Genomic DNA, 23,192 nt, shown 5'->3' with positions numbered 1-23,192 from the left:
CAATCGCAGACATTTGGTTTAGAAGCTTTCTGGAATCTCCTTAGACTTCCTAAAAATGAAGAACATTTTTAAAGGAGTTTAAAAAACAAACTCATGTATTCCATTACTTTGATGGTAACTACACTTTCCATTGCTTCAGCTGATTCAAAACAGAGGACATCAGTTTTAGGACACTGAGTATTTTAAAAGTTGCAATAATTAAGTGTATTCAGTTTCTTATGAAGTGGAATCCATTGGTAGAGAAGGAAAATGGGTACACAGAAACCCTTCCATAGCTAAACAGAATGAAAATACTCCATTGTTTCAGTGTGAAAACTATAATTCTAGTTTTCTTACCTCTCCATTCATTAGTCTTAGAACTTAATAATAAGGCCCTGCATTAAAAAAAGCACTTTTTATCTGTAGATCTCAAAGTGCTCTTTAAAGGTGGGGAAACAGCAGCATCTCCATTTGATGGATGCAGAAATTGTGGTCCAGAGAGTTGAAGGGGCTTTCCCAGGATTGCACAGCAAGTCTCCGGCACAGCCAATGAACAAAGGTCTCCTGCTTTCAGTTCCATGTGCTAACCAAAGACAATGCTGGCTCCTGAAAAAACTCCCATTCACTTCAACACAAGCATGGCCTGCAGTTAATTACTTGAAACTAAGAGTCCCAGGGTATGGAAGGGGTGGTGGTGGTGGTGGTGGAATTATTTTCCCTTGGTACTTTCCCCTCCGAAAATCCTAACTCCAGACTCATCCTCCTCTGACTGTCAATCAACTATGTCAGAGAGTCTCCTTATGCTGTACGAAATGGGAGACACGTTTTGTTGTCTGTCCTGGTACCTTTAATTTTCATCAACATATTTTCTGAAATGAAAACATTACTGCAAACAAAAGATCCCAAAACAGAACAGTCACGATGCAGAATTGAATGAAATGATAATCATGACAAAATACACACCTCTTCATGAAATCATGCATACCCCGGATTATTAATTTAGTGGTTAGGAAATCTACGTGCAGTCACTAGCGCAACTTGACAAGCAAACCACAACTTCAGTGAGACTTGAAAATGAAGGGACTTGAGCGACGTTCTCAGGATAAGAACCTTTTTAAAAATAATTTGAAGTGGATTTTCAATGCCTGATCCTGCAGTCCTAACTCAGACAAACCACTAGCTGAAATTAATGGCTGTTTTGCCTGAGTCAGGACCACATGACCAAATCTATAAACACTGCCTCTCAATGTCTGTTAAGCTACACTTGGAACGTGCTGCTCTATGGACTTCTCTCACCACATACCTCTTTCCATGGTAAGCTTATTTCCTACATAAATTGGGCCTGCTCCTGCCATCATTCAGTGCCTGGAACATCCCCTGATGTCAACAGGAACTTCAGGAGGTAAACAGGAAGCTACTCAAAGACTAGGTCCAAATTTAGGGCCAGACTGTGCCAGGACCTTGGACAGGTGCGCAAGACATGAGAAGGAGGGGAAGGATGCAAGAAGCCTTCCCATCCTTTCTACCTCTAGTGCATGGGCCAGGCATAACAGTAGTCCTTGATCTCTCCTGTGTACAGAGAATGCTCTCTCAGAACGCCTCCGGGGCAGAAAGGAGTTGAAACCATAGCAGAAGGGAGTGCAAACTTCTGTGGGTGATGTGACAGGCACCTTCCCCTTGTGTTCTACAATGCTCCAACATGCATCATGCTTCTCTGAGGCACAATCCTTATTAGAGCTCCACGGGGGACAGTGTGGCTTTGCTTCATCCCAACATGTACCACTGCCTCATAGGCATAATTTGACTCTAATGCAGCAGTTTTGAGGACACAGATGTGCTGCAGACAAGTCCTGCTCCCAAGGTCATTGGAAATTTGCCATTTGCTCCTTCCTCTTTGCATTTACTATGACCTACGTCAGGGGTTGGCAAACTTCAGTATGCGGCCCATCAGGGTAATCCGCTGGCAGTCTGGGAGTCATTTTGTTTACATTGACAGTCCGGAGGCATGGTCCCCCGCAGCTCCCAATGGTCGTGGTTTGTTGTTCCCGGCCAATGGGAGCTATGGGAAGCGGTGACCAGCACGTTTCTGCAGCTCCCATTGGCCAGGAACGGCAAACCGTGGCCTCTGGAAGCTGCTGGGGGCCGTGCTTGCAGACGCCAATGTAAACAAAACATCTCGCAGTCTGCCAGCAGATTACCCTGATAGGCCGTGTGTCAAAAGTTGCTGACCCCTGGCATAAGTGTTCAGAAAAGACTTCCAGTATTAGGTATGCAAATGTCCATTTGGTGGCTTTATCGTTTTCTGCCAACTGGACATCTAACCAAGGGGAACATTTGGCCCAAGGGGGTTGTACTTATATGTGGCACAAAAAAATGCTTTAGAACGATACACCCTATTCCTGAGGTGTGACACAACTAACAAATACTCCTTTCAAAATACAAACTACCACCAGTAAATGGTGGTTCAGTAAAGGCACTGAGACAGTACTACGGCTCTGTGGTTTTTATTTCAACCTTGGTCTGGGACAGACAGCTTTTTTTAAACAATACTCACCCACAACCAAGGTTCCCTCTAAGCTGCGCAGTTGCCTATTAAGCTCTGTGCAGGGGCTCAGGGCTGTGATGGGGAGAGATGCCTTTCCCTCAGCATGGATCTGCTGCGGCAGGGAGAGGCGCCCTCCCCCTTCTCCCCCCCCCCCCCGCCCCCCCCGCCGCCGCCAGCCCACTGCAGCCGGGGGAGAGGCGCTCCTTCCTAGCGGCCCCAGCGCGGACCTGTCCCGGGCTTGCTATGGCTGGGGGTGAGGAGCCACTCCCTCGGCTGGACCAGGCTCACTGGAGCTGCTGCAGCCAGGAAAGGCACCTCTCCCCTTGCCCCGAGCTGCTGTGGTGGGAGAGGGCTGGGGGGAGTCCTCTCTCCCCACCTCAGCCCTAGGGCAGCCTGCACTCCAAACCCCTCATCCCCAGCCCCACCCCAGATCCTGCACCCCCAGCCAGAGCCCTCACCTCCTGCACCCAACCCTCTGCCCCAGGCCTGAGCCCCCTCCCACACCACAAGCCCCCTCATTCCTGGCCCCAGCCCAGATCCCGCACCCCACAGCCAGAGCCCTCACCCCGCCTCACACCCCAACCCGCTGCCCCAGCCCTGAGTGCCCTCCCACACTCTGAACCCCTCAACCACATCCCCACCACATGAATTTTGTTATGTGCACCCATATGAAGGTGATGTGTCACACATCACCTCCATATTGGTGTGCATAACAAAATTCATTCCACACATGGATGTAAAAAATTAGTGGGAACACCGCCTACAACTATTTTTAAATGTACTTGTTGGTTTGTTTATTGCAGGAGTAAATTGCAGTGCAAACCAGGGTTCTGTCTCTTTAGCTGGGATTTTCTGTCCAAGATTCAAAAGACAACGTTCTGCCCATGCTTCAGCCAAACCAGTGGCCCAGCTCGCATTGATTCCAACAGCAGCAGGGTCCAAGCAGGCCTAAAGTTCAGTACTAACTGTCACAGCACTTCCTGATTCAATCTAACAGAGCCTTCCAGCTGGGCTGTGGGTGCAATTTTCCTCTTAGATTTGAAGGGGGCAGAAGCAGCACTCCTAAATCTTTCTGGTAATCAGATATATAGAAGCTTGAAAACACATATCAAAATGAGTGTGCTTTCACTGATCTTTAACTACTGTAATCTTAGAGGCCAGTTTTTCAAAAGTGACTAGTGATTTTGAGCATTTCAGTTTTTGGGTGCCCAACTTGAAATGCCTTAAAGGGGTAGATTCTCAAAGGGGTGCCCTATAAGGATAGGGTGTCTCAAATTGAGCACCCTAATCATAGTACTTTTGAAAATCTTGGCCCTAATCAGTAACCACTGGACAGTCATTAAATGGATAATAGTCAACAAACACATTAGGCAGATTAATTCTGTGCTTGCTTCACAAGCACTGCCCACGCAATACTCATGCTGAGGATAGAAAAGAGGGTATGTTATATGAATCGTCTCTCGCCTATGTGCCCCTGGCTTCTGACATTGCATCAGCATTGTGCAAACTCAGCACATCTCCTGTCAGGGCCAGATAATCTAGATATTAGGGGTCATCTCTTAACGGGCCAAATTCTCTGCTGCTTTAAACAGGAACAACAGCCATGAAGTCAGTGCCTGCTTATGTTAGTGGGGGGACTTGACTCCATGTCAGGATGTTGGATCACTCAATAGGGATGTGTTACTTCCTTCATTCCCTCCATAATTATACCCTTACATGTTCCATAAGCTTTTGGCTGCTCACAAAGCGGATTGACTCAAGCCACTGCAGAGCTGAGGATCAACTTCTGCAAAGACCTTGCTATCCAGCAGCATCATATGACATGAATATTAATACTCAACTCCTTTTAGTGTAAAATGGGACGTTGGTTGGTTGGCGAGCCAGATTCATTAAATTCCTATGTCCCTTACAATCTAGTTGAAACATACGAAGTCACTTTGAAACCAAGTTTGGCAACTTTCAAGTTACAGGAAATGTCACAATCACATGAGAGAATGAATTCATTTTAGGAAGGGGATAGAATCAGTGTCCTGAGCTTAATATGAGTGACTTGAAAGTCTAACCAGCCAGCTCATATAGAAAATAGCAGTTAGTCTGATCCCCAGTAATCATATCTGACCCTTAGAGCCTTCAGCAGCAGGGTTAGGTGGCTCTAACTTATGCTGGGGATTAGCCTGACCCACAGGCTGCCCAGAATAAGAGAAGTGAAAATACCACCTTTGAGCCCACTCTCCTGAGCTGTGCACTTCTCTACCACAGCCAACAACCTGGGCCAGACTTATCCCAGCTACACCTTTTAGACAATAGGGTTAACAGAAAGACACACTAAAACCAAACTATTATTTCACATACACACACATATGAATGAGGCATCGCTTTTTCAGGCACCTAGTTAATGTCTCTTTACACAGTTAAACTGTATTAGAAATCTAAACTGCAAACAGCAAGTGTATTTTGTGATTAGTGTACATCTGTACAGTGTCGTCTACCTGTTTACATTTCTCTTCCAAGTTTCCTTCACCAGGCCCTGAGGAGGCTGTAGTGGATCTAGCTGGCAAATCCTCACCTACCCAACTATGCATAGTCTGGATTCAACAAATAGGAAATGTGTTATTATTTAATAAGGAAGCACAAGATTTTTAACAACGAGCATCTAAATGCAATATATATTTCAGCTTCTTGCATCAGATGCATCTTCAGTACAGGTTGCTTTCCTAATTTGGGATTAATAAGAAAACATATTAATATTTGAATCAACCAGCAGGAAGATCCTAGTCAATGAAATCACCGGAGTTAAATCTAACTTGCCTTAGATCTCTGGCTCTGCAGCACTAGTTAATTTTTTCCAAATCCTGTTATAACAACCCTTAGCGTTCACCTATGAAGATGTAAAGCACTGCGTATCTTCAGACATTAACTGATTAAACTCTGCAGCCACCATTTGTTAAGTGTGATTATCACTCTTACAGACAGCAAAACCAATAGACAGAGATTTAGGTGGTATGGTCAAGTTCAGCGTCAGTTTAGAACTTGAGAATTCCTGACTCTCCGTCTTGCGATGAGTCTAGTAGCCCAATGCTCTGTGCAAATGCATCGTACAGTGTGCATCAGGCTGTGGGAATGGCTACCAGTTCTACACTCCCACTGCACATTACTGTTTTATTCTTAATTTTGCCAGAAATGATAAAATTGTGTGTGTGTTTCTCTTTCACCACCCAAGTATAAGGCAAGTGGGTAGATTTCCATTTCAAACAACTTAAGATATATGGGTGCAGGAAACTCTGTCTACTGTTGTAGACTTAAATAGCTTAATTTGTATGGAATTGTTCTCTACCAGTGATCATGCAGAATCCACATGAGGTATTCGGCTACAACAGTTTTGCATTAGGCTGTTTGCACTAGCAAGTATATCTGGATAAAGCCATGTTGGTATCAGCTCCACATCACAGAAGGCTACTACATTAATTGTCTCACTCATTTTCAACTGGAATGGTTTGCAGGCCTTAACTGAGGCTCAATTAAGTGGGGTTTTGGACAGATGATTTAGCATTCTGGGGATATGATGCAGAACTTACACCCCTTGACCACACTTGTTTTCCCAAGTATGCTGCCTTGTGGGTTCCAGAATCTGAAGGCTACAGGAACAGTTGGATGGGAGCAGAACTCCGAAGACTCCATGTTAAGCACTTCAGTTCACAACCTACTTAAGTCTCTTGACCAGCTAGCACTTATGGATCAGATTGTACAATTTTCTCAAAGACTTCAATTATACAACTCTGTTTATACCCAGAATCTGCAAAGTAAAAACTACTTTTTACACAGATGTACATATATTCAGATGTAAATACACACTCACACACACAGAGAGACCACATTCAGATTCTATATAGTGAATACTGATATTATATATACACATCATATTTTTGTACATATGTATGGGAATATACATCTGTCATGTATTAGGGTGTATTCACACTCACATACATACAAACATGATGCCTGCACATACATTATATTAAGCAATTTCTTCCTGTCTCAGAGAGCAGACATCTTGTATACTAGCTCTAAACTGTAAAATACTTTATTTTACTTAAATACCACCCTGTAATAAAAACAACTGTTTGTTGAATAAAACTGCTTTCAAGCCAAGTGATCCCAAAGTACCATAAAAACCCATAATGGTCATTTTAAAGAAATGATTTACCCTAGGGACTTTGCTATCCAAAAAGCCCTAAAAATTTTCAACTGTGAGCCTATGAATGTTAGAAAATCGGTTTCTTACAGAGCGTACAATAAAAATATTTGGCCTCACACGGCAATCCTGCCTCAAATTCTAAACAAACAGAAAATGACCACAACATTTTTGGAAACAGGACTGAGTACACAGAGATCTTTACTTTCTAACAAGACTAAAGGAAATCAAGTAAAAAAAAATGCCAATTTTGAAATTTTTATTATAGATTTTCTCCCTCAGTTGTTTGTAAGTATAGGGATAATATTGAGGTCATGGAAAATGGTTAGTCTTTGCACTCGTACACCTTGGTTTCTTTAAAAGACCTGCATTACAAGGTGGATCTCAGCGACACAATCACAGTACGGTCTTGATGGAATCCCAAAACCCGATTCTCCATTGCTGGGCTCTTCGTATGCCAATGACACATGGACAGAGTGGGTCTCAGAACATTACCAAACCAGAGCTCCCGGGTCACGCACAGCGAGTTTGCATTTTACACAGGGGTAAATGTTTGCACAAGCTGTAGGGCAGTGAAGAATTGGGCCCAAAAATTGAACTAGAGCTCCAAGGAGAACAGGTCTTAGAGTCCATTCTGACAATGTGCAGAAGTCCATGGCAGTTGAGAGTGATTCACACATCATGTCCTTTATAGTAATTCATAGCACTAAATACTGGTGTATAAATTGCCTCTCTTTGCAAAAAAAAATGTGCATGTGCAGTTCCTGTGTGTATACATCCTGCATTTGCACTCAAAAGAAGAAGTACCTGCACACACACAGGAACTGCCCAAATCGTGCAGGCACAATGTCACTCCCCAGAGGTGAACATCTGACATTTGGTGCTAGTACAACAGTGTGCAGGGGTCTTACTTGTTTAGCACCAACAAATGCATCTGTGGTAGCTTCTTGGAAATCCGATTTGAACCCTCAGAGCAGCATTAAAAAAAAAAATCACCTTTTATTAAAAATCCGCCAATATTCTTTTATCCTGTTGCTACCTCAAAAGTCCAAGACTATCACTAGCTGTTGCTCAGTAACATGTCCAGGGTGTATGCCACACTTACAGTTCATTGAAAGCCTGCAGAGACTCCTTTTCAGCAGAGCTTTTAATTAAGTCACAGCAGTGCTTCATGCAGGCCAGGCACCAGACATGCTGCACTTCAGTGGATTTTTGCCAGCCCAATCATATCTCAAACACAGTCAGAGCAGCACTATGGAAGCTCCAGGAGTGATTGTGCAGCTTTCGTCCTATAGTATTGCTACAAAGGAATCCGTTTGCATTTTTGTAGCAAAGTTTGTTCTTCTGGCCATTGCACGGGTCCTTATAGAGCCTACATATTTACTCCCATTTTAAACAGTAATATCTGTATTTTAACCATAATCTCTTTTTTCAAAGTGACAATACCTGTATCTGTTAATATATTGCTTCCTATACCATAATCTTTAATGGATGACCTCCGTGCACTTCCTTGAGTATTTGCTGGTCTGATATCTTTCTTCTGGGATTTATCCTTTTCTCTTGATGTAACTTAGAAATGGTTGCAAAAGCCTTCCACTTGTTTTCAACATCGTATATCACTTTTCATAAAATGGACTCACGTTAGATTCGAGACCTGTGCTCTCTCCCTTGCTCATTCCAAGGGCCTACGAGACTCTTTAATGGGTTTCTGGATTTAATCCATCTCAAAAACTATTTTGGCTTCGAACTTGTTTTAGTTCATATGCACTGGTGAGTGAAATCTACACCAGCAATGGACCAGCATTTGAACAATTAATATAAGAGACTGATGAAGGCTCTACATAGAAGTAAATTTCATCTTGGTGTGAGTTCAAGTGATACTCCGCGGTCCTTTGTGCTTTTCCACTCTTCTTGCAATGGCTCTGTCATCTCAATTGAGTCCCATTCTTCTGGGGTCTCCACATAGATTAGCTAGATTGTACCTGGGTCCCGTGCAGTTGCATCAGTGTAGCTGGGGACACTTTGCCCAAAGCTCAGTTTAAAACTAGAGCAGTTGAAAAAGTAGCATTCCAAGTTCTCAGACACACCAGCAGGAGATGGAATGGCACTGTGTGACACAAGGATGTCATGTAACATGCCATAATTCCAGGCTCGTACAATAAACCACCTAGATAATCACAATTCATCAGCAGAAATACCCTGGGGACATGTCAGGTAACTCGGAGATTTTCTTCTTTCCTGTGAAGGCAGTGGACCAAATCATGGTCCAGCTGAAGTTACTGGGAGTTTTATCACTGACATCAAGGTGATCAAGATTTTACTTATTAGCAGGATAGCAGGCAAAGTGTCACGTAAAGCACTGGCCTGTCACCTTGGGGGCCCTGGTTCCTATTCAACCTGCACAAAAACTTGTTTTAAATGCCCAGGTCAATCCGTTTTTGCATACCTTGCCATTGTTCTTCATGGTGTGGGACATCTCCACATTCTGAACTAAATATCAATACTAGGCTACTTTACATGTAAAATTTACCAGAATTCAGCAGAACTGATGAGTAAGGCTACGTTTTAGTCACAGGTATTTTTAGTAAAAGTCATAGACAGGTCACGGGCAGTAAACAAAAATTCACAGCCCATGACCTATCCATGACTTTTACTATATACCCCTGACTAAAACCTGGGAGAGGGGCATCTTGGGAGGTGAGGGGGGAAGAGTGCTGGGGGCAGCCTGAGTACTTGGGGAGGTGGTTTACTGCCCGGGGGGGAGGGGGGGTGCCACAGGTGCTTGGGGGTTGGCAGGTTCCCTACCCAGCTTCTGGGAAGTGGCGACGTCCAGCTCCTAGGTCCATGTGCTGCCTCCACTCTGCTCCAAGCCCTGGTTCTACAGCTCCCATTGGCTGGGAACTGTGGCCAATGGGAGCTGCGGGGGCGATGCCTGACAGCAGAGGCAGCATGTGGAGTTAGGAGCTGAGGGAGGGGAATTCCTTTCACCCTTCTGGGGAGCACTCCCCAGATAACCACCACCCCACACCCCAACCCCCACACCCAAACTCCTGCTGCTGGGTTGTGAGGAGGCCAAGACTGCGCCAGCAGCAGCCAGTGCGACTGGCCCAGGGGCTGCCTAAGCTGCTCAGGCGGCTCCAGGGCCAGCACCCAGGCTGCTGCAGAAGTCACAGAGGTCATGAAAAGTCATGGAATCCATGACAAACACAGAGCCTTACTGATGAGTTATATACCTAGGGTCAAAATGCCTATCTGCAACCAGTGGTGTAACCGTAGAATTGGATTTGACTCCGAAAATTACAAAACAATTCACTTCATTGTACTTAGAGTATTTTCCCACAGAGGGCCTGATCCTGTAATCCAAATTCAATTGGAGTTTTGCCTGAGTAAGGACTACATGGTAACTCCCCATGAAATATCAGTAATCACATGCAAATTTATGCTAATATATTGATAACTGCAATTTATCCACATCACCACTATTTGCATTGCAATTTTGTGTCACTTTTCCTGAACGGTAATAACAACATCCAGATCTTAAATAGCACTTTGTCATAAGTAGCTCTTTACAAAGTGCTTTACAAAGAAGTTCAGAATCATAATTCCCATTTCCCAGATGAGAAACTCAGGCACAAAGAGGTGAATGACTTGCCCAAGGTCAGGCAGCAGACTAGCAGCGGCCCCTGTAATAGAACCCAGGTCTTCTGAGACTCAGTCCAATGCTCCATCTACAAGGTCACACTGCTCCTGAATAGTATCACCCAAGCAATGAATTTTAGTGAAACTGACAGCTATTTACATTCCTTACATTACAAAATCTGATCCATGCTTCACAAAACCCGCTTTACACATAGAGCATGAGCTGTGAGGCAGAGGATAGTTTTTTTCTGCACACGCTAAATTGCCTTTCACCCCTTTCTAGTATGATTTCTAGCAAGTTACTCGTAGCTCATATTCAGCAGAGTAAATACTCTCTAGTGTTAACAGCCTTTAAATGCAGGGGAGATATTTACCCCGTAACACTCTGGATATCATTGTAGTTCCCCGTTTTAAAAATTAAACTTAACTGTTTTGACCATGCGCAATTTACTGCCACATTAAATAGTTTTTCATTATGAACTAAACATACATTTATTTCCATTTCACTGTGAGGTGGAATCATGACATTTCATAAATACTAATTGGTGTTAACTACACCTTTCTTTAAAGTAGATCACAACTATTTAAAGCTACAGTGAGTCATAAGTTTAGATGCAGGTATTACCTACGCACAAGTATAAACCGCCTCTGGAGACACAGCAGAATGTTTGGGATGTTGGTATAGAAGGTATAGCTTGCTCAGGAAGGACAGGCAGGGAAAAATGGAAGGACGTGTTGCCTCACATATAAAAGATGTATACACTTGCACTGAGGCTGAGGTGGAAATAGGAGCCAGACTTGTTCAAAGTCTCTGGGTAAGTATAAAAGGGGTAAAAAACCAAGGGTGATGTCATGGTAGGGGTCTATTATAGACTACCTAACCAGGAAGAAGTGGATGAGGCTTTTATTAAACAACTAACAAAATGATCCAAACCACAGGACTTGGTGGTGATGGAGGTCTTTAACTACCCAGACTTCTGTTGAGAAAGTAACACAGCAGGGCACAGATTATCCAATAAATTCTTGGAATGTATTGGAGACAATTTTTTATTTCAGAAGGTGGAGAAAGTCACTGGGGAGAGCTGTTCTAGATATAGTTTTGGCAAACAGGGAGAAACTGGTTGAGAATTTGAAAGTGGAAGGCAGCTTTGGTGAAAGTGACCATGAAATGGTAGAGTTCATGATTCTAAGGAATGGAAGGTGGGAAAACACAATAAAGATAATAGATTTCAAGAAGGCTGACTTTAGCAACTCAGGGAGTTGGTAAACAAGTTTAAGGGGAAAATGATTCAGGAGATTTGGCAGTTTTTCAAGGAGACATTATTAAGGGCACAAGAGCAAACTATCCCACTGCGTAGGAAAGGTAGGACGTATGGCAAGAGACCACTCTGGATTAACCAGGAGATCTACAGTGATCTGAAACTCAAAAGAGAGTCCTACAGAAAGTGGAAGCTAAGTTAAATTACAAAGGATGAATAAAAACAAATAACACATGTACATAGAGACAAAATTAGAAAGGCCAAGGCACAAACGAGATTAAACTAGCTAGAGACATAGAGGGTAACAAGAAAACGTTCTACAAATACATTAAAAGCATGAGGAAGACTCAGGACAGTGTAGGTCCATTACTCAATGGGGTGGGAAAGACAATAACAGAACATATGGGAATGGGGAAAGTGTTAAATGCCTCTTTTGTTTCAGTTTTCACCAAAAAAGGTTAGTAGCGACTGGACATCCAACACAGTGAATGCCAATAAAAATGAGGTAGGATCTGAGGCTAAAATAGGGAAAGAACAAGTTAAAAATTACTTAGACAAGTTAGATATTTTCAAGTCACCAGGGCCTGATGAAATACATCCTAAAATACTCAAGAAGCTGACTGAGGAGATGTCTGAGCCATTAGCGATTATCTTCAAAACTCACGCAATACGGGAGAGATTCCAGAGGACTGGAAGAGGGCTGATACAGTGCTAATCCATAAAAAGGGGAATAAGGGCAACCCGGGGAATTACAGACCAGTCAGCTTAACTTCAATACCCAGAAAGATAATGGAGCAAATAATTAAGCAATCAGTTTGCAACACCTAGAAGATAATATGGTGATAAGTAACAGTCAAGAACAAATCACATCAAACCAACCTAACAGCTTTGTGGATGGGGGGAAGCAGTAGATGTGGTATATCTTGACTTTAGTACTGCTTCTGATACTATGTCTTGCATGACCTTCTCATAAACAAACTAGGGAACCACCTAGGTGGAGCTCCTATAAGGTGGGTGCATAACTGGTTGGAAAACCATTCCTAGAAAGTAATCATCAGTGGTTCACAGTCAAGCTCGAAGGGCATATCCAATGGGGTCCCACAGAGACCAGTCTGGGGTCCAGTTCTGTTCAATATCTTCATCAATGATTTAGATAATGGCATAGAGAGTACACTTATACGTATGCAGATGATGCCGAGCTGGGAGGGGTTGAAAGTGCTTAGGAAAATAGGATTAAAATTCAAAATGATTTGGACAAACTGAAGAAATGGTCTGAAGTAAACAGGATTAAACTAAATAAGGACGAATGTAAAGTACTCCACTGAGGACGGAACCTACCAGTTGCACACGTATGAAATGGGAAATGACTGCCAGGGAGTAGTGCAGACAGGGATGTGGAGGTTAAAGTGGATCACAGGCTAAATATGAGTCAACAGTGTGCAAAAAAAGCGAACATCATTCTGGGATGTATTAGCAGGAGTGTTGTAAGCAAAACATGAGAAGTAATTCTTCTGCTCTATTCCATGCTGAGAAGGCCTCAACTGGAGTATTCTGTCCAGTTCTGGGAGCCAAATTTCAGGAAAGATGTGGACAAACTGAAGAAAGTCCAGTGAAGAGCAACAAAAATGATTAAAGGTCTAGAAAACATGACATGAAGGCTTCTTCAATTATTATCCATATTAATTATTTCTATTACACCAGTCAGGGCCCCACTGTGTCAGGCACTATACAATATATAGGAGACATCCCCTGTGCAGTAGCACTTACAGTCTGAGGCCCTGTCTACACTGTGAGTTTTGTACCAGCGTAGCTACCATGATGGAGTTACACCAGTGCAAACCCCTAGTGTACATGAACTGCAGCACTGTAATGCGTGACTTGTCCATAGGGAGCAAAAGTTGTTTTCATTACATGGGCTGTGTGAACTGAGCAGATGGTATCAATCCATTTCCTGCTGGACAAATGACCACAACAGTTTATACTAATTACAGCCCTTCTTGGCAGTCTCCAGCATGTAGGCACTTAGTTACTTGGAGACTGAACTCTCCTTGTCATTCTCGAGACGGTCCCCACCATTTCTGGTTGTGGGAAAGTTTGCATTTCAGACATCTGTTCTGTAGCCAGAGAACCTCGGTCTTCGGGGCTGGCAAGCTGGCCCCTTTCACGCGCAATAAATTCACTAAAGGACTGATCTTTCGCTTCAAGCTCCTCTGGGATAAAAATAAACCTTTTTGATGTAAAATTCTGGTATTCTATTCCACATTCTATTCCATGTTCTCTACAAAACACGTTTTTAATCTGTGTTCTTCAGAGCAAATTTTGCCTGTTTTAACTGGCCCATGATCATTCAATTCATTACTGTATCATGAATTTAACAACTTCACTGACTGCGACCTTGCCAGAGACAAGGGCTGATGATTCTGCATAAACCATTTGCTGTTGCTAACCAGTGTCACAACCAGAGCCTGCAGTTTGCATGGTGTGCCTCCAGATATTAATGGGTTATTTATTTATATATAAAGGCATCAGTCCTGTTGACAAATGAAGGCACGGATTATATGGGCACTCTGCTCATTTTTAGTAACCAAAAATTAATATTTTGCTTTAACTGGGTAACCTACAATAAAACTTTTCAGCCAAGTGTAGTAGCCACAAGTAGCTTTTAATAAAATAGATTCAGGAATCTCAGATCAGCCTCCAAGGCAGTGTGACAATTATTAGAGTACTGTTTAGTTAGAATTAACTAGCAGTTGACATAGATCTCTGCAGTAGATGAAGCTATGAACAAACACTTACTCCCAATACACACTGGCTGTATATGTTAACAATACTGGAATCTGACTGTCCTATGCATCCAAATTTTCAGCTGCAGCAGAGAGGCTCCTCTTCAATTTTGCATGCAGCAATGATGACACCTAGTGGTGGAAACATTTTTTTCAGCTGTGCAATCCCCAGAGCTTTTGCCTTTCAAGCCATACTTTCAGTAGTTAGAGAGCTACAACTTTACTGAGCTACTAAAGAATTCACTCCAGCACTCCCTCCCTCCCTCTCTCTCTCCTGTCACCAAGCAGTAAATTAATCAGACTGAAACATTTGGGGTTCAGGTAAAGCCCAGAGAACAAGCATGCAGTTTCATTCTTCACTTAATTCTTTCTGATTTAAAATGGATATGTGCATTCCAGGTTGCTTTAGATTTAGTCTGAGCTTTAAAGCCATCATATCTGCTACTCAGAGCAGAGACTGTCCTGCTGAAGAAAGCATCAACTTGCACTACTGTGAATAATCCCTGAGGGAGTGCTTCTAGAGAGTGCACAAAAAGGTTTCTGGCTTGTGCTAGAATGTGTATAACATGGAGGTGAAAACTTTCTCTGGCGATTCCTGACTGATATTCGGGAGCTCTGGTGCATTTGCAGTACCTCTGATACTCAAGGAAGATTTTCAGGAGCATATTAAGGCATACACCATAAGTAATAAACACTCATTTACAGAAAGAATTTGCTTATTTACAAGCAAATACTCCCTTTTTACTGGAGTTATAAAATGCTAAAATATTATTTTGGCATTAAGACGACAAATACAATAATTAAACAATTACAGGCTCTGCACATTTTAATACTTAGGTGAAATTTCTAGTATCTTTTTGTTCATCTGTGTCTTTCTAGGAACCTACATCTTACATAAAGGATCCATTGTGATGAACTGCTGATAGGGTGACCAGACAGCAACTGTGAAAAATCGGGCTGGGGGTGGGGGGTAATAGGAACCTATATAAGAAAAAGACGCAAAAATCGGGACTGTCCCTATAAAATTGGAACGTCTGGTCACCCTAACTGCTGAATGCCCTCAAACTTTCACTGGGTTTGTCTTAACTAGGAAAAGTGTCTTGAGTTTCAGCTGTGTTTTGTCAACACATTAGCTAAACCCAACCTAAACTTGATCTTTTTTCTAGTGCAGATTCAGGGTGACACTGTTAGCTCAATTTCTGCTTGTCTGTTATCATGCATCTACACTAGGAAAAGCATCAATTTAGCTCACATTAACTAAGCCTGACCTAAACTTGACAGCTTTTTCTAGACAAGACATACCAACCAACTGTAATAAGAGTCGAAGGTACTCAGTATCTTAGTGGTATTTTTAAACACCATATCTCAGAGATTATATCCGATTTCATTTGGAGCACATAGTGTACAGAGCACTGGATCTTTAGCTAAATGACCAAAAAAAAATTACTTCCCATGTGTCACCAACTGCTTACCAAAATACACACTTGGTCAGTCTACTTTCTCTTTGCATTGTAATGGTGAGTAATTTAATCATTCACCTGCATGACAATCAACTGGAGGAAAATACAGACAAAGATATTTCAAAAACACCTTAGAATGGTCATACTGAGTCCGACCAATGGTCCATCTAGCCTAATATCCTGTCTCTGACAGTGGGTAGTGCCACATGCTTCTGAGGGAATTAACAGAACAGGGTAATTTTGAGTAATCCATCCCCTGCAGTCCAATCCCAGCTTCCAGTAGCTGGAGGAGTGGGGCTACCCAGAGCATGGGGTTGCATACTTGACCATCTTGGCTAATAGCCATTCATGGACCTACCTTCCATGAAGTTATCTAATTCTTTTTTGAACCCAGTAACTTTTGGCCTTAACATGGCAATGAGTTGCACAGATTGACTGTATTTCCTTTTGTTTCTTTTAAACTTATGTATTGACTAAACCCAAATTGTCAAAGGTTCTGTTTTATCTCAATGGTTACATTGTAGAAACAAAGCTAATATAACACTTTGAAAATGTTTTACTTAACATTACAAAATAGATACAGGGGAAGGAAAACAAACAAAAAAACAAACAAAAACCCTTACAAATTGCCTAACCATGCAATTTTTCATTGTCTTCAGACTTAATTTAATTGCCATTAGTCAGGGTAACAGTCCCACTTGCAATAACTTAATCATTCTAACCTACCTTTCTTACATCTGAGCTCTTTGGTTCTGTTGTCCAAGTTATGATTCTAGATACAGCAAGTCTGGTCTCACTGGAGTTCACAAAGTCTGTTGGGTCCATCTGTCTTGCCAGGGACTCAATGTACTTCAGGATTGCAACTTTTACCTAAGAAATATAAAAGTATATTGTCATCCTTTGTTGGAGAGATGATGGACGGTGGACATTGCTCAGAACTATCCTGTGCCAAACATAAAACTTGTAAGCTCATCTCTGCTCTATAATGAGCCACAATGAAAAAGAAACATGAATTGGACAATCTTACAGCTCATTGGACAGGTCTAGACCACCATCCTGCATGTAAATGATTAATGAAGACAGCATCAGAGGGGTAGCTGTGTTAATCTGGATCTGTAAAAAGCGACAAAGAGTCCTGTGGCACCTTATAGACTAACAGATGTATTGGAGCATGAGCTTTCGTGGGTGAATACGTCTGTGTCATGCGTCTGACAAAGTGGGTACTCACCCACGAAAGCTTATGCTCCAATACATCTGTTCGTCTATAAGGTTCCACAGGACTCTTTGTCACTTCTTAATGAAGACAGAGAACCCTTCTGAAAATCTATTAGGAAGGTATACATAGTTTTATGGAAAATGCCTGTAGAATTTAACAGGGACTAAACTATAGGGTTTTACAGAAATTACTCTAAAACCTATAGAATTTAATAGAGGATCTATAGAATTCTGTAACTAGAATACTATTAAATTGTATAGGATTGTGCAAGACACCTATAGGAAAGTTATAATTTTATCACAAATTAGATAGGATTTTTACAAAAGGACATGAGCTCGTAAAAAGTAAAAGTTATTTCTTTACCTATTCCATAAAATGTATTTGTGTGTCATATTTGAGAAACAAAAGGAACCTTCCCCTATACTGACTGCTTGAGAAGCTGCAGCCTAGCAGTCTCATGTATATTGTAGCATTGTCTGTCTGGGCAAAAACTTTGAACTCCTGTCTTAATTAAGATTTTTTTAAATGCCCATGGTTGGGTTTCCACTAGGCTCTGAATTCCTACTTATGGCAACAGTGTTCTCCCTCCCTAAGACACCTTTTTCACTACTGCATGCACCTGGAAAAAAAAGAACACATGATTCCTGGAGTTTCTGAAGTTCATTTACCTTTGAACTAGCCAACTCGCATAGAACTCTCTACACACACCTATATAGCCCAAACATATTCCTCTGATAGAATGTAGTATCTCAGATAACAAAACAAATCTCAGTCTAATGTTTCTCCTTCAGACCGTATTACCTCTGTCTCAAAGAGACCCATTTATATCATGGTTGGAATTAACAAGAACCATCTGCCAGGAAGAGAGGAAACCTACATTCCTATGAAAGCTCCTAGAACCTGCCATCTTCCTTCTGTTTTGGGATCTTAATAGATTGATTGTGCCCCTGGATAAACTTTTTAAAGCACTTAAGTAATGCAGGAGAATAGACGCCATTTTCCAAAATGACTCAGGCATTTAGGAAGCCGAAGCACCACTGATTTTCTAGTGAGACTTTCAAAAACAGCTTGATTTCAATGGGAATTATGTCCAGTGGCTCATTCAAAACCCTCACTAGGTGTAGGGTTGCCAACTGTCTAATTGCACAAACCCAAACACCCTTGCCTCACTCTTGCCTCTTCCCTCCGTGAGGCCACGCCTCCGCCTCACCCCTTCTCTGAGGTCCCACCCTCTGCTCACTCCACCCCCCCTTTCATCAGGGGGTTGGGGTGCAGGAGGGGTGGCTCCCAGAGGCAACCGGCATGTCCAGCTCCTAGGCTCAGGGGCAGCCAGGTGGCTCTGCGCACTGCCCCTGCCTTCAGGCACCATCCCTCAGAGCTCTCATTGGCCATGGTTCCTGGAAGCTGTGGAGTTGGCGCTTGGGGCAAGGGCAGCATGCAGACACCCCTTGGCTGCCTCTGCGCCTAGGAGCCAGAGAGATGTGCCAGTCGCTTCTGGGAGCCGCGCAGAGGCATGACAGGTAGGGAACCTGCCTTAACCTCTCCGTGCGGACCGCACTTTTAGCGGCCTCTTAAAACCTCCCAGATTGGTTTCAGTAGCCATTGGAAGATCAATTCCAGTTCTGGGAGACTCCTGGCCAATCCAGGAAGATTGGCAACTTTAACTAGGTGTCTATCTGCATCTTTAGCTGCCTAAATATCTTACAGAATCTGGCCCTTCTACACTTAGCCTAAGTCAGTTTTGAAAATGGAACTTAGGCCTTGGCTACACTGGAGAGTTGCAGCGCTGGCAGTGGCTTTACAGTGCTGCAACTTACTCCCCGTCCACACTGGCAAGGCACATACAGCGCTGTATCTCCCTACAGCGCTGGTTGTACTCCACATGGACGAGAGGAATAAAGAGAACAGCGCTGGTACTGCAGCGCTGGAGTGCCAGTGTAAACAGCGATTAATCTTACTACCCTGTAACTGACCTCTGGAATTTTCCCATAATGCTTTTAACAAAAGAACTCTCTTTGTTTTCTTATGATGCCTCTCTTTGTTTTGTTGTGAATTGGGGCTCCGGGAGCTGCTTATCTAAAAAACAAACACAGCTACTGTTTGCTAGAGCTAGTGTTTGCTTGAGGAGAGAAAGGGGGAGAGTCCCTCGGAGCAGCTGCTTATCTGGTCTGAAGGCTATTTGCATTTAACAGTGAATGAGAGGGGGTGGGGGAAGTGGTAGGAATTTACAAGGCAGGAAGCTGACACAGTGTCCTCTCCAAAAATCCACTCTCTCTCTCTCCTCCACACTCCCTGTCACACCCCACCCCACCCCCCTCTTTTGAAAAGCACGTTGCAGCCACTTGAATGCTGGGATAACTGCCCATAATGCACCACTCCCAACACTGCTGCAAATGCTGCAAATGTGGCCACACTGCAGTGCTGGTAGCTGTCAGTGTGGCCACACTGCAGCGCTTTCCCTACACAGCTGTACGAAGACAGCTTTAACACCCAGCGCTGTACAGTTGCATGAGTAGCTAAACCCTTAGGCATTTTTGAAAATTTTACCAAAAGGTATTAGTATATGTAAAATATTGCAAAATACATCAAAAGTATTGTGTTTTATAAGTGTCGTATTATACATGTGCTTTCATGTAGTTATTTTCCCTGTGACTATTAGGTACTCAAGTATGATCAAGTGTTTTAAAACACATCCTGAGATTTAAATGGATCATATTATTGTTTAGTCTGCAGAAGAGAAGAATGAGGGAGGATTTGATAGCTGCTTTCAACTACCTGAAAGGGGGTTCCAAAGAGGATGGATCTAGACTGTTCTCAGTGGCACCAGATGACAGAAGGAGCAATGGTCTCAAGTCGCATTGGGGGAAGTTTAGGTTGCATATTAGGAAAAACTTTTTCACTAGGACGACGGTGAAACACTGGAATGTGTTACCTAGGGAGGTGGTGGAATCTCCTTCCTTATAGGTTTTTAAAGTCAGGCTTGACAAAGCCCTGGCTGGGATGATTTAGTTGGGAATTGGTCCTGCTTTGAGCAGGGGGTTGGACCAACTGATCTCCTGAGGTTCCTTCCAACCCTGATATTCTATGATTCTATGTTTATGTTGCAATGCAAAGGTTTTCATTGCTTACCTTGAGGTTTGGTGTTTGGGTCTGATCTACAATAAATCTCATCAAAATGTTAAACTGCTGATCAAACGGAAAAGAATCCCTGTTCAGAGAGGGGAAAAAAGCTTTCCATTATTATTAGAACAAACACATTTTAATACATTAAACTTACAGAAAAAAATTACTAAAGAATCCCAGAAATAGCCTTTAAATATTAAAACATTCTGTAACCTTCACTTGTGTTTGACCAGCTACCAAATGGGTTGAATATCACAAATGTAAATATGTTGAATGAATTATTCATTAACACTGGTGAAATCTGTCAAATCAATATATTCACAGAAAACTACTCAGCCCATATTATGTACATCCTTCCTGCTTTTGTGACCCCTGTTCTTCCTTTCCCTACTTTATGTTGCTTTTTCATTTTCTAATCAATAGCAGATCATGGTTTATCTTTTCCTGAGTTAGCTTCAGTGTTTGATTCCTCTTTTCATTCCCTCTCTCATCTCCTTCTCTTCAAGTGGATTTTAAAAGCCCTATGCAAATTAACCGTTCATGGTCCCACCTCTACCAGAGTGTGAAAATGTGGTACATGTGACATCCTTGGCTAGGCAGAATGCTATAGTGGATTGAATATGCATGCTAGGAGGCAGGAACACCTGAGTTCTTATTCTCATTTTGCTACTGATTTGCTGGATGTTCATGAACAAGTTTAAGATGCTCAGTACTTAGTATTAAGGCACTATTCGTTTTCTGAACAAATGACTAGTGTTCACTATCCAAGCTGGGAGAAATAAGAAGTGCAATCAAACGTTAAATATGAACACAAAGAAACAAAGCACATTAGATGTCAATGTTCTTTCACTTTTAATAATCTGAAGTGCTAAGAGCAAGGTAAGTGCTGTAAGTATGCTGTTATTATTTGTATGACTGTAGCAGCACCTAGGAGCCCTAGTTGTGGACCAGGACACCATTGTGCTAGGCGCTGTACAAACACAGAACAAAAAGATGATTTCTGCCCCTGTTTTCTAAATATATGAGAAATGATTCTGCTCTCATTTGCATGGATGTAAATCAGAAATAATTCCATTCAAATCAATGGAGTTAAGCAATATAAAATGAGAGCAGTTCTCATGAAAATCTGGTCCATTATTTTAACCTGATATTGGGGACTGGAATCTGCTTTGTTACATTGGCGAACATCCAAACTAACTTCACTGGGAGGTTAGTCCAGATTGACACGGGGTAAATCTGGTCCATCTCTTGAAACAAGAGTGGGAAGCAAAGTTTCTGAAACCATCCATCCATAAAACAAAGCAGGCTTAGGAGATGCACCACTGGTGATGAATTAAAGCATCCCTAGAACTTTTGCATACCGTACCTTGTTACATCCAGAGCTTTCTGAACTTTTGCCTGCACAGATCCTAGCAAGTCTGCTCCCATTTTCTTAAGTAACTGTGTCAGGAGAACGAATAGCCAATCTTGCAAGTCGTCTTTATGGATGATGATAAAATCTACCAGGGTTTCTAGAAACATGCTGAAAACCTACAAATAAATGCACATTTAAAACACGGGAAATTACGTTTTTAATCAGAAATGATCACAAGAGAAAGTCTACAAAGAATCTGGGTTTTAAAATGATTTTTTTTAGAGACAGTTTTATGAATGAATATTCTCAGTGAACATGTTAGCACTAGAAATCACTGACATTAAACATCCAGGATGTGCTGTATTAAAATGTCTCACTAAACAGATTAAGGAAGAAGGAACGAATACACTTACTCTCTGTTGTGAGTTCCACCGCAAAGCAGGCCATGCAACAAAACAAACCACTCGTTAGTACATAGTGAATCAATGCTGACTGCTCTGGTGCAATTTTTCAGTGGATTCATAGATGGCTTATAAAAACTTTTACAACATCTTTCTTTTTTTAATCATAGTTTTTTAAATATCATACATCTTGGGCCAAATCCAGTCTCCTTACTCAAGCGAGTAGGAACTTTAAAGCCAACAGGTATACTCAAATGAGTAAGATAGCAGGATGAGGTCTGTTTTTTAGATGTGTATATATGTGTATCCCTTTATGAATTTATGAAATGAACGTTTTTTTTCTATTCATTTTTCCCCCTCCCCCAATTCATTGCAATATCTACGGGCACAATCCTAGGAGCTCCCCCAAATGCTAAATGTATTCAGCATGGATGAGCCCCTGGTTAGCAGTGACGGGCCAAATTCTGATCTCAGTTGCATTGGTGGAAATTTTGAGTAATTTACCTGATGTTAAATTTGTGTCATAACATAATGAATCAAATTGCTATGAAGTCTATAAAGTCAATGAAGTTACCCAAGATTCACGTCACTGTAACTGAGAGCAGAATGTGGTCTACTCTACAACAGACTAAAACTTTTTACAAGTTGCAAATGTTGTTGCAAACATAAAGAGTCACAGTGACCCTCGCAATGCCATATCGGACAGAATTTTAAGAGCCAAAATGTTGATCTCTTTTGCACGGGAACTGCCAGGCAGGATCAGACCAGTGGCCCACCTAGTTCAGTGTCCTGTCTCTAATGGTGGCCATAATTAGATCTTCAGAGGAAGGTCTGCACTAGGCACATATGGAATAACCTCTCCACACAGGAAGTTTCTGCCTGACCTCCATCAGTTAGTGCTGGTTTACTACATGCCCTGAAGCACTAGGATTTATTAACCTAATTATTTCTTTTAACCCGTTTTAACGTAACTGTGGATGTTCTCATCGGGTATATAAATGTCTAACCTTCTGGCCACAACGTATCCCAGATCCCTCAGTGGGGAGATCTGTCCCAAGCAGTATTAACTTTTTCAGAAAAAACTGGAGGAGGATGATATACACGCCCCTGTTCCCACACCTTCCTACCCCTACTTGCATGGGCAGAGTGCCACACAGTTTGAGATGGGTGTGTATGTGTCCTGGAAGGTACTCAAGACCCTGTTAGAGAAGGAGACATCGGTAGGTCTATGGAGAGATGAT

General features: G+C 42.3%; 1 protein-coding gene across 6 annotated transcripts in view; it reads right to left on the bottom strand.

Moving 5' to 3' along the window:
- CLASP1 (cytoplasmic linker associated protein 1) overlaps nt 1-23,192 on the bottom strand; it is a 325,682-nt gene that overhangs the window by 43,746 nt on the left and 258,744 nt on the right. For 3 of the 6 annotated variants that reach the window (XM_032763657.2, XM_075070305.1, XM_075070306.1), the window contains 4 exons: nt 21,563-21,726; nt 20,203-20,281; nt 16,584-16,727; nt 5,014-5,109 (listed from right to left, as the gene is read on the bottom strand). In XM_032763657.2, the coding sequence (XP_032619548.1) occupies nt 5,014-5,109; nt 16,584-16,727; nt 20,203-20,281; nt 21,563-21,726 (483 nt within the window). The remainder of the gene's footprint in view (nt 1-5,013; nt 5,110-16,583; nt 16,728-20,202; nt 20,282-21,562; nt 21,727-23,192) is intronic. The other 3 variants (XM_075070303.1, XM_075070307.1, XM_075070304.1) reach the window with 2 other exon arrangements.

The sequence above is a fragment of the Chelonoidis abingdonii genome, chromosome 10 (genome assembly GCF_003597395.2).
Source record: "Chelonoidis abingdonii isolate Lonesome George chromosome 10, CheloAbing_2.0, whole genome shotgun sequence".
Taxonomy (NCBI): Eukaryota; Metazoa; Chordata; order Testudines; family Testudinidae; genus Chelonoidis; species Chelonoidis abingdonii.
The sequence above is the reverse complement of the archived record's forward strand: the minus strand, read 5'-3'. Positions and strand labels throughout refer to the sequence as shown.